This window comes from Gallus gallus, chromosome 18 (assembly GCF_016699485.2).
Source record: "Gallus gallus isolate bGalGal1 chromosome 18, bGalGal1.mat.broiler.GRCg7b, whole genome shotgun sequence".
NCBI classification, from domain to species: domain Eukaryota; kingdom Metazoa; phylum Chordata; class Aves; order Galliformes; family Phasianidae; genus Gallus; species Gallus gallus.
The window spans coordinates 8818911-8830863 of NC_052549.1; the positions used below are offsets into that span (position 1 = coordinate 8818911).

The following is an 11953-nucleotide window of genomic DNA, read 5'->3' on the forward strand; positions in this document are numbered from 1 at the left end:
GACCAGAGCGAGCAGCCTCACACATCCCACCCGGCATCTTCATAAGCAGCTCCCACCGAACGCCTTCCCGGAGGGGTAACACCCGCGGGCAGGTGCTCCCCGGAGCTGCGGGGCTGTCCCGGGGTAAGGCTGCTCCTCGTGGGCTGCGCTCCATCTATCGCGGCACTGCGCCCAGAGGGGGCAGCCCCACACACAGCCCCGCATCGCCCCGCACACAGCCCCGCATCGCCCCGCACACAGCCTCGCACACAGCCCCGCACCGCCCCCGAGCCGGAGCCGTTCTCCCGCAGCCCCGCAGCCCCGCGGAGCGGCCCGTCCTCCCGTTTGCCATTGGTGCGGGGTAGCGGCGAGGGCGGGGCCGACCGGGCCGCTATTAAACATCACATGGCAGCCCGCAAAAAGGGGGCAGCGGCTCATTGAGTGGCTCAGTTGCTAGCGGTGCGGCGGCGGCCGGCGGGCACCTTGGGATTGGCTTGGCTTGCTGTGTCCCCGCGGATCTTAACACCCTTTAAACTCTCTAAGCACCTCTGTTAAAGCCACCGGCAGGTAAGGAGCGCTTTCTTTTGCCCATCTATGCGGGACGCCCCGAGGTGCCATCGGGGGTCGAGGCGATGCGACGCGTCGGGGCTTAATGCGGCATTGCCGAGTTAGCGCTTTCCGTGCTGGTGGATCTGTTTCAGGCTTCGGCATAACCGCTCGGAGGGGGAACTCCTGCTTTTCTCGTGCACCATACACGAGCTATTCTGGGTGCCTCAAATAATTAGATAGGTATGCTGGGAACACTCGAGCATCTGTTTGCAGCATCTGTTTATGTTCATAACTTTCCATGCACCAGCTGCTCCCCCCGAGATATTTTGTTCGGGGGAAGGGCTGGAAGTTTGCATGACAACTCCGTCGTGCAGACGCAGCACCGCTCCATCCCTTTTGCTCGTCTTGCCTGTTGTTTCCCGTGTAAGACAGAGGTCAAAAGTATCAAATCTGAGTTATCAGATGCGTCATTTATAGAGGAGTGTCCGAAATACTTCAGAGGGACATGAAAGGAACCTGTAGCTTCATTCACTGGCTTTATGGGAACGTGGGGTTTTCATCATTTGCAATCATTCTGCCAAGAATAGGAAGAAAGAAACCATATTGCAGCTGGGGAGTGTGTGAAGAGGATGCATTGTTTCAGTTTAGTTCGTGACAGTGAAAGGAAAAAATACTGATAAGGGGTGGCAGATTTATCGACGGGGGCTGAGCGCTGCTCTGTCCCCTCCCGGCGGGGCCGCAGGTGTCGGGGCTGCACACCGTGCCCGCCCGCAGCACTTGTTCCTCGCTCCAGCCTTACCTTTACACTTGTTTGCTTTTCCATCCTCGCAGCCGGTGCACCAAGTACACCCCCTGGTGATGGCTATTTCACTTGTAGCTATTTTGTCATCAGCTAGAAATATCCCGAACCCGGCTCCTTTGTGGATAGCAGATGCAAACGCCACTTGTGTCCTTTCTCCTGTTTCTTCATACCCATTTCCCTACATCATCTGCTTTTTTTTAATTATTTTTTCCATTTTATTTTATTTTTACCTCCCACTGCCTGTTCGAGCAGGACAGATCCTTCTCCTTGAAGGCAGCTTCGGTGTAACCCGAGTCCTGTCCCGGCAGAGCAGTGCTGGGCAGTGCCTTGGAGGTGACCCTTGGGCTGGGGAGCGCGATCGGGGCGGCCGTGCCCAGCAGTGAGCACGGGCTGTGGGATCGGGCTCCGCTCCTGCGATCACTCTTTGTTCTGTTTACCGAGGGCAGCGGGGGAAGGCTTCGCTAAGGCAGCGCTTCTGCTCTCTTAGCAACATGTGCCCAGCTCACGACGCGGGGCTGCGTGGCGTCAGCCTGGGAATAGCTGCTCCGAGCACTCATTAGTGCTCCTCTTCTCTGCTCTTCTGGCACTTCACGGGTTTTGCTGGGTATCAGACCTTCTGCAGAAATTCCCTCCGAGCTGCTGGTCATGATGTTTAGACGTGCATTGTAAATGTCTTTCCTCTGGGGAAACGTTTAGGGGGAATGCTTTCTAAGTGGGGTCTTGGGATTTGTACTGAATTTAGTTCAGAAATGGTGCAGACACAGCACAGCCCCCCTTCCTCTGTTCCTCCAAGCATCCCCTTGCTGCAGAGCTCTCCCATCCCATCCCAGTAACACTGCATCAGTGCCAGTGCTGGTAATTACAAGCTGCATCACTCTAATCTTGCATTCCAGCAGGATCATTGCATTAATGATAATAACACACCTAGTGATGATTGAGTTCACAGCTCTGCGCGTGTGTGCCTGGCTGCAGTGTGCTGGGCCCAATTACACAAAGAGCTGGGCTGGTTTGTGGGTTCTGGCTTGGCTTCTTTAGCCTGGTGAGGATTGCAGAGCTGGTCCCATGCTAGCTGAGCATCCTCGTTGCCTCCGGCGCATTGCTGCTGGGGTGTGCTGGGGGAACGAGCTTGTTTAGCCTTTGAGCAGCAGGTGGATTAGCAAAATAAAAAGTACCATTCGATTTTCGTGCTTGCTTGATCGCCTGTGGGATGTGGGGAACCTCTAATGAAATAGCTGTGTGAGTCAGGGTGAACACTGACAGGGGATGGAGCAGGAATAGGAGCAGACCCACTGCCTGCAGTCCCATCTCACATCCTCCCCATGCTGAGCGCTCACAGGGAACAGCCAATCTGTGCTGTGCAAGAAATAAAAGAGCTCTCCTACAAGCAGCAGGAGCATGCCAGAGCGTTGTTGTGTAAACTTCAAGGAGCAGCCTGCACACTTGGCTAAGCGTGTCCCCAGGCACAGCTCTGCTGTGAGGATCTCAGCATCCAGAGGTGCAGCTCCGCTCCCGGCAGCACACAGCTGTACGCAGCACAGCTGGGCAGATGTGCAGCAGATAGAAACGAATGGGATGGCAGCAATGTGTGGTACATCACTCAGCTCCCAAACTTCTAAATGCAGCCAGCTTGCTGCAGGAAGTTGGCGTTAGGATTTCAGTGATTTATGGAATTCAAACAAACGTCCTCAGGTCAAGACTTCTGCTGGGGGGAGCTGCCTGCTCTGACACTTGAGACTTTACAGCTTATCTTTCCCTCCGCCACAAGTTTTCCTCTAAAATCCAAGAGACAATGTGGAGGGGAAATAAAACTCTTCAGAATAAGCTGTTTCCTGGGCTGTGTATTTGTATCAGCTCGGAACAAAACAGACTCCGAATGTGGAATGCGAACATGACTGCGACTGGTTTAGATGTGGTTTAGAAAAGTGATCAATTTGTGAACCAATGCAATGGTTTTTCAGGGATGTTTTTGTCTGGAATGCATAAACAATTTCACTCTCACCCTCTGCTCAGGTTTCTCAAAGTCCTTTCAAGCCCCTTTTTTTTTTCTTCAAGTGAGCATTCAAAGAATTCCTTTGTATTTTTGAGAAGCCCCATGATTAAAAAGATGTGAGGGAAAAAGTGAGTCCTTACACTTATCTGACTATCTTGCGTGTGCTGTGTAAGGGCTATACCAGCCCATAAATCTAAATTGCTGAGAGTTTTACTCAAATGGGACATAACTGAACCCATCCAAAGCTGCCAAAATGTCTTGTTCGCCGCTGCAGTCACAGATGAGTAATCTCAGCAAGTGGGCGGCGGGACCCATTGCACAACAAACAGAAGTGAGGAAAAAAGAGAAGGTAAAAGTAAAACCCGAAGAGATGCTCCAGGGAAAAACATCCTGCACGCAACTGCAGGCATGCTGTTGTTTTCTGTTTGTCACCTGCTCTTTTTCCCAACAAGTGTTTGCTGACCTAAAGCCCTCATAATGCGGTGGAAGGATGTGGGAGGGCCAAGGAATTTGAAATCCCTTCAGTTGCTGGAACACCTCTGTGAGGCTCTGGGGGAAGGAGATGCACTGTTATCTGCTGCAGTTGTCGGGCTGAATCAGAGAAGCAGCCGTGGTACTGAGGCTGTGCCATGGGCAGAGGTTGTGCTCTTTGGCAGCTATAGATGTGCTGGGTTTGGGACAAACTCAGATGAGTTTTGATTATATTGATTTATGAAGAGGATGGTGATTTAATCGCCCACCAATGTAAACAGTACTTAAGTCTCCTCTCCCGGGGTAAATGGATAGCAGACATTCCTCTCTGCTTGGTTTTGGTTTTATTTCCTCCATGAGGTGAATGTATGGAAGGAGCAGTTGCATTAATGCATCTCTTATCCTCTGCAGTATTTCAATTACATTTCCTGATATACAGTACATGACTTAATGGATGACGCACTTGTTAAAAGCTAAACCTGGGTCTAAGCCAGACCTCCCTGAAACAAGTCTGGTAGCTTCTACCCTTGGGAAGAAGGTTCTGCAGCCTCTCTGCTGAGTCTTAGTTGCCGGTATCCGAGACCCTGAGGTGTTCTGAAGATGCCCATCCAGTCCTACCCCCATCCAGTCCTACCCTCATTCTGTCCCACCATTGGAGCCTTCTGCCATTCCCATTCACAGAGCGTCATTACAACATTTAGTTTGCTTCCTACAACTCACTCTAATATGAGTGTAAAAACCAGTCTGAACGCAGTGAGTTGGTGCAGTTAGAGGTACTGATGCAGCCTGTATTCCTGCCATTCACAGAAAACACACAACTCCTTTTATAGCTCCCACTTAATAGAAAAACCTAAGTTCTATGCAGTGTAATCTCATGGAAATAACTGATATTTGCATTTTCCAACTTTATTGTTTTTCTCAGTACATGCTGTCTTCCCTTTGCACACTCCTTTGTTTGTCATAGGTAAAGCAGTCCAGGAGACAGACACCTCTGTACGTCGTTAAAAAACTGCTTCAGTATTATTTGAACAGAGGGAGGCTAATGCTAATTCTTTGTTGCAAAATAAACAGAACGCTCCGTTGCAAACAGCAGATAGATTCTTTGCATGCCCAACTTTAAAGCGAATATTGCTTAGAGCCTTGTGTGACATGATCACTTCAGTCCTTTCATTCGGGAAGAGGGGTGGCTTCTCTGCAGCGATGTTGTCACTTTGGCCAATACAGAACTGCGCTCAGAGCTCTCATGCATTCCAGAAAATGCTTTAATTAAGAATAAAGAAACTTCCTGCCACTCCACAGGAGTGATTTTACTTGATTCTCGCAGGCTTGATTCATTATCTGTTTCCTCCAGGATCTAATATGACATTTCTCTTTCTCTTGCAGACCATGCCCTCTCTATGACGGTTACTTGTTAAGCTAACTCTGCATGCCAGAAGACTGTCCTTGGTTGATCCAAGGGCTTTTGGGGACTCCAGCCTCTCCCCAGTTTTTCTGTGTGTGTGTGTTCCTCTAGAACTTTCAAAACTGTTTCTCCAAAGGGTTTTGCAGAAACTTAGACTGTTTTCTAAAGCAGAAGCACCTCAGTCCACAGCAGTAGTGATGGGCAGCGTGCGAACCAACCGCTACAGCATCGTGTCTTCGGAAGAGGACGGCATGAAGCTGGCAACCATGGCCGTTGCCAATGGCTTTGGGAATGGAAAAAGTAAGGTACACACCAGGCAGCAGTGCAGGAGCCGCTTTGTCAAAAAAGATGGCCACTGCAACGTCCAGTTTATTAATGTGGGTGAGAAGGGACAGCGATACCTGGCAGACATCTTCACCACTTGCGTGGACATCCGCTGGAGGTGGATGCTGGTTATCTTCTGCCTGACATTCATCCTCTCCTGGCTTTTCTTTGGCTGTGTGTTTTGGTTGATTGCGCTGTTGCACGGGGATCTGGAGAACCAAGAAAATAACAAACCGTGTGTCTCGCAAGTGAGCAGCTTCACTGCAGCCTTTCTGTTCTCCATTGAGACCCAGACCACGATCGGCTATGGCTTCAGGTGCGTCACAGACGAGTGCCCCATTGCTGTTTTCATGGTGGTTTTCCAGTCTATAGTAGGCTGCATCATTGACGCCTTCATCATTGGTGCCGTCATGGCAAAGATGGCTAAGCCAAAAAAGAGAAACGAAACTCTTGTCTTCAGCCACAATGCCGTGGTGGCCATGAGAGATGGGAAACTGTGCCTGATGTGGCGTGTCGGAAACCTGAGGAAAAGCCACTTGGTTGAGGCACACGTGCGAGCACAGCTCCTCAAGTCCAGGATCACGTCAGAAGGGGAGTACATCCCTTTGGATCAAATAGACATCAATGTAGGGTTTGACAGCGGGATAGACCGCATATTCCTGGTCTCCCCAATTACAATAGTACACGAAATAGATGAAGATAGTCCTTTGTATGACTTGAGCAAACAAGACATGGACAATGCTGACTTTGAAATTGTAGTCATTTTAGAGGGCATGGTGGAAGCCACTGCCATGACTACCCAGTGCCGCAGCTCATATCTGGCAAATGAAATCCTCTGGGGCCACCGCTATGAGCCCGTACTCTTTGAAGAAAAAAACTACTACAAAGTGGACTATTCAAGGTTCCACAAAACATACGAAGTGCCCAACACACCCATCTGCAGTGCCAGAGACTTAGCAGAAAAGAAATACATTCTCTCGAACGCAAACTCCTTTTGCTACGAGAACGAAGTGGCCCTCACCAGCAAGGAGGAGGACGAGATCGACACGGGGATGCCCGAGAGCACAAGCACAGACACCCACCCCGACATGGACCACCACAACCAGGCAGGAGTGCCCCTAGAGCCACGGCCGCTGCGGCGTGAGTCGGAAATATGACTGGCAGACAATTCCTCTCTCTTTGGGTTGAAAGGAAAAAAATAAAGAAATACCTATCGGTCAAAGGCACGTTGACCTGAGAAGTTGGCCCAGAACAGTTTTCAGACAACGGTACTGTTGAAGAGCGGCGTGAAGGCAAGCAGACCTGAGAAACCCCGGCTGGTTTGAGGGCTGTCCTCAGAGGAGGGACAACAGAGAATGAACTCTAAACACAAAGCACTAAACATGTCTAAGTATGAACAGAAGGCACATATGTTGTAGAATAAATTATGTATATATTTTTTTACAAAACTTGAACTTGCAGGCAAGCTTTGGTTGGGTTATTATTATTTTTGTTTTTCAACTTTTTCCAGAATGCTTCTCTCTAGGGAACAAGAATGTTTTTAATGGCATAACAAAGGCAAGAATCTGCCTTATTATTATTATTATAATTATTTTTTAAAAAGCTGCTGCTAACTACATGAACACAAATGGTTATTTTTGTTGCAGTGTAGTTTTTATTTTCTCTTGTGTAATTTAAAAAAAAAAAAAAAAAGGAAAAAAGGTCAGTGTTGAACTTTTTGGGGTTGAAAAGCTCGTAATCACTTCAGAGAGGCCGACGTTGCCAGAAAGTCTAAACTCTTTTTTTGAGGCCAGTAGTTTGATAGCTAGAATCAATTTCTCTCTTTCCAATTACATAAGGGGCATTATGTAATATCAGGCCAACCAGTAGCCTCCAGCAAAAGTATGATTTTTGGGGGGAGAATTTAATTCTCTGTCTAAAGGAAACGATGAAATAAAAGATTATATATATGCATAGAAAAAGTACTAAGTTAAAACTACCTACATGGATACCAAAGAAAATGCAGTTTTGCACAGTGGAGTTATTTAAGGAAAAAAAAAGAAAAATAGAGGAAAAAAGAGGAGGGGAAAAAAAAAAAGGAACAGGCTGCTTTAAACAAACAAAGAATTTCAAACCTCAGACACTTTTTTTTGTTTGTTTGTTCATTTTGATTTCTTTTTTTTCTTTTTCTTTTTGCAACATTTATTTTTGCACCTTATTCTAGAAGCTTAAGACTCGGATCTGTAGTGAGCTAGGGCCCCTCCCCACACCCCTCCTCTCTAAGTGGAAGAAATCCCCTTCTTGTTTAAGGGGAAGCACAGTGGGCTGGTGGCAGACAACAGACCCCTATCCCCTGCTTGCTCACTGGGTGCAGCAGTGCCTGTGCCCCATTGCAGCCCCAGCATCCTGAGCCACTGGGTGTGCTGCTGGGGTGTCATCCAGGCAGAGCTGCAATGCAGCATGGCTGGAGAGGGCGTTGGGGTGCAGATGAGCCAATGCATAAACCCCCCAAAGAGGAAAGGAGAGGGTAGTGGAGAGGAAAAAAAAGCTTTCTTGATGCTTGGAAATGGCACAGGGGTGGTAACATTTTGTGAAGATGCCTCTCTCCAGCAGGGCAAAGGAGTCAGAAAAAGTGAGGCTGTAAAGCATGTTCCTGCCTCCTGTTCTCCACAAATATCAGTGACTGGTGGATGAGAAGCACCACTGGGCTCTGAGCACACTTTGGCTCAGTGGTGTTTGGCTCCTTTGCCCAGGCTGTAGAGCCTCTGTGCCTCCAGGCTGAAGGTTGCACTGCCTTTACAGCATGGCACGGCTGCTCGCTGCAGAGGGGAGGTGATGGGGACACAACCCTAGTCCACTCTTACAGTATTGGATCACTGTATGCCATTAAAAAACAGCTTGTTCTAGGTCTAACGTCTTCTGCAAACAGATATCTGTGAAGGCTGCTGGCCCCTTCCAGCCCTGCCTGAAAGAAATGCCTGCAATGAAATGGTGTCTGGTCAGATGGGATCTGGGCGTGTAACGGTGGGAATCTGACATTGTAAACGTAGACTTGGTGACTGGAGAGGGCAGATGATTGAGTGCACGTAGGAGGCGGTCGCTGGGGTGGGGGGAAGTAAAGGAGAGCTGAATGCAATGAGACTCAGTCACAGTTTCTGGGTCAACGTTGGTGAAAACAACTGAGTGCTGCTAGTGCTGCTATTGTGATATACTTGTAAAAGGAAATGCCTAAACCAAAGAGTATTCGGTGAAACAGAGGGGGCATGAAAATGCAAAGGGGAAGGGATGGAAGTGGGACTCCAAGGAGGAGGAAAGGGTCCTCTCCTCCAGGTCAGTGTCCCCAGGAGCACAGCGCTCTGCAGGATGATACTGGAGATGCCCGAGGGAAGAGATGGGGGAGAGGGTGGTTCAGGATTCTGCTTGTTTCTTTAAAGCGAAATTCAGAGGGGAAAAAAAAAGAAAAGAAAACAACAGAAAACCACAAAGATCCCCTCCCCTTAACATTTCTGGTGCAGAGGTTTGGGGTTTGGGTGTTGGGTTTTTTTGTTTTTTTTGTTTGTTTGTTTTGTGTTTGTTTTTTTCTTTGTTTTTTGTTTTTCAAGTCGGTTTTTCAGAACTATTTTTAAAAATGTACATTTTATAAAGTTTATCAAGTATTTTCATATTTAAAGCCAAATGTAAATAGCAGTCTGTAAAGGAGGACGAGGAGAAGAAAAAGAAAAGGCCACAAGAGGTATAAATTCTGCTCAGCAGTCTCAGCTAGCTAGTACCTAGATGCTACCGGTTAGCATGAGTTTTAGCAAATAATTGCAAGCCTTATAGGATTCCTAATGCTATGAACTCTTTATTTATTTTTACGCATGGACTTTTGAGTTGAAAACACCTTCTAGCTACTGGCATCTTTAAATTTACCAGCTTTCCCAGTGCTAGTCTTATGGAGGGTGTGCATTGAGGCAATCCATGGCACACTCTGCAGTGTTCTTTTTCCTCTTTTTTTAACCACCCTTTTGTCTTTGCCGATGGACTCTTACATTGCAGACCTGCACTCAGCCTCTGGCTCTGGGAAGCTGCTAGAAACTGACCTGCAATGTGCACGCTGTGGTACCCTTCCCCTTGTCCATCGTTCCTATTTTTACCAACATGCCTTGGTGAGCCCGGTGTAGGACCGACTATCGTAGCACACTTCTACAGCAGCAGCTGGGTTGGTCAATGGGAAAATGTTACTTTGAAGGAGTGCAGGGTGGGTGACAGGATTTGGTCCATTCCTGATGATCCTGGGCTAGGCTGATGTTTAAGGAGCGGCCCTTTGGACTGACTGAGCTCTACCTGTAGGCTCCTGCAGGGCTGGTCTCTTTACCAAGGACAAAGTTGGCTCAGCTGGCTCGCACAGAAGGTTTATACTGTATTTTGCTTAGGGTCTGGGGGGAATATGTTATTTCTGCCCTTCCCTGAAAATACTTGAACGAGACACTTATTGTCTGAAACACAATACTGCATACAGTGACAAAGAGCATTTCTGAGGCAGGTTGGGATCTCTTCTTTCCGCTGTCTCTTCTGTGCGAGCCGTCTGCTGGTAGGTAACAGGGGTCAAGTCCTTATTGGCTGTACCTAACGATACTCTCCCAGACGAGATACACTTGTGTTGTTCGTTTAGCACTTGCTCTTCCCGGAAAAGACAAAGGGTCCAGGAATTTGACTTGTTCTCTTAGGTCTACTTTTTCATAATGGATTACAAGGTAAAACTGAGAAGTACTGTAATGTCTTTAAATTATGGCTGCTCACGACCATTGTAAAGTAGAAGGGTGCTGCGTAGTTGCCATCCCACAGCCAACAAGAAACTGATTTTGTAATGACTTTTGGCCTCCAACTATTGTAAGGTGAACAATCTAGACATCTGACAGTTGTCCATTACTATTTTCCTGTTTGCAGCCTTTTTGTATCAAAGTCTTCCTAATGTACTGCACAAATTGTGGATTGTACAGATTTTTATATATTATGTCTTATTTTATTATTTCTAAATAAATAAAAAAATTCAGAATGAACTGGTGTGTGCAGCATGCATGTGAGTGAACAGGACTTTACGATACAGCTGTGTTTATGCCTGTCCCTGAGCACAGCCATTGTCTGAAGGGCTTTAGGAAGAGACAGGTCGTTCTCTCCCCTGACAAAAGGCAGGAGGAAAGGTGATACGGTCATTATTTGCCAGATGGGAACACAAACACGATGCTCTGCAGCTTGCACCAGAAGATCTGTCCCAGAGAGACTGACTGACTTTCTTAAGGTCATACCTGAAACTGCAGAGCTCCACATTGTTAGCTACAAGTTGTCTGAAACAGAAAGAAAGCTCAAAGTCTACATAAACTACAAAGCGTGGGGAGAGGGGGAAGTGAACGTGCAGAGCATAAGTGAGCGTGCTGAAACGTTTGGAAAATGATTAAAAAATTAAGCAAGAAACATCCTCAGATCCCCATGTTTCATGCGTCCCTGGAGCATCCCAGTATTGAAATGACGCTCTTCATTTGAGCTGAAGTGCAAACACATTCTTTGTCATCTCCATACAAGCCTAATTCATCCAGAGCCCTGAGCCTTTGAAGCTGTGTTCTTGTGCAGCAGGACGGGGAGGTGCAGTGGAACAGGCCCTGGGGTAACAGAGTGGGCGCTGTGTGCCCATCCCGCTGGGTTGGGAAGCTCTGTGCCCATCCCGCTGGGCTGGGGAGCTCTGTGCCCACTGTGTGTGTGTGTGTGTGTGGCCTCCAGGACAGACACTGGAGCTGCGCAAGGGTGACTCAGCTCGAAAATGCTGATCTAACCGGAATGCAACGCACTGCACAGGCTGAGGACGGCTGTTCAGTGCTGCGACGTGGCTCTGACCTCTGCTGAATTGTCCAGCTTTTCATCAGCCTGTAATGCTCGTTAAATACAGCTCATAAATGAAGCCTCTGATAGAGCCCTGACCTTATCTAGAAGAACTCCTTTTATAAATTCAAATTCTCTTTTCAAAATCTAATGGTCTCTCGAAAAGCTGATCATAATAATTGCAGGGCTGGATTTAGAGGCACAGATTGGCTGTCACAGCCTGGATCTGCTTACAGTCCTGCTGAAATCCTCCTCCAAGCAGCCCCGAGCCCTGGCTGGCTGCTCCCAGCCTCTGTGTGCAGCGGGCAGGGGCTTCATACCCTCCCTTGCTGCTGCCCTTCCCTTCTCTGCCATCCAGGCAGGTGCATTCAGCATAGGTATGGCACAGCAAGGTGCACTAGAGGCAAATGTATGAACCTGCTGCTCCCTCTTTTCCCAGTCTTCTCCCTGAATGAGTAGTGCTCGCAGATGGTTTTGACATGCCGAACTCATGCTGAGGGCTGCAGGCTTCCTATCGACCCAAAATGTTTAAAGGAATGTCCGTGCTTTCAGAAAATGTTGAAGCTAAACTCACAGCTTCAGGGGAGCCTGTTTAATGGGT

General features: G+C 48.0%; 1 protein-coding gene across 1 annotated transcript; it reads left to right on the forward strand.

The window, feature by feature from the left end:
* Positions 1-401: 401 nt before the first annotated feature.
* KCNJ2 (Potassium inwardly rectifying channel subfamily J member 2) lies at positions 402-10538 on the forward strand. The gene is made up of 2 exons (NM_205370.2): positions 402-546; positions 5175-10538. Exon 2 carries the CDS (start codon positions 5391-5393, stop codon positions 6672-6674), a length of 1284 nt encoding a protein of 427 aa, NP_990701.2. The 5' UTR covers positions 402-546; positions 5175-5390; the 3' UTR covers positions 6675-10538.
* The last annotated feature ends 1415 nt before the right edge of the window (positions 10539-11953 follow it).

Bases quoted from the DNA above. Each gene is read 5' to 3' on its own strand.
- KCNJ2 (NM_205370.2), top strand. From the start codon at position 5,391: ATGGGCAGCGTGCGAACCAACCGCTACAGCATCGTGTCTTCGGAAGAG.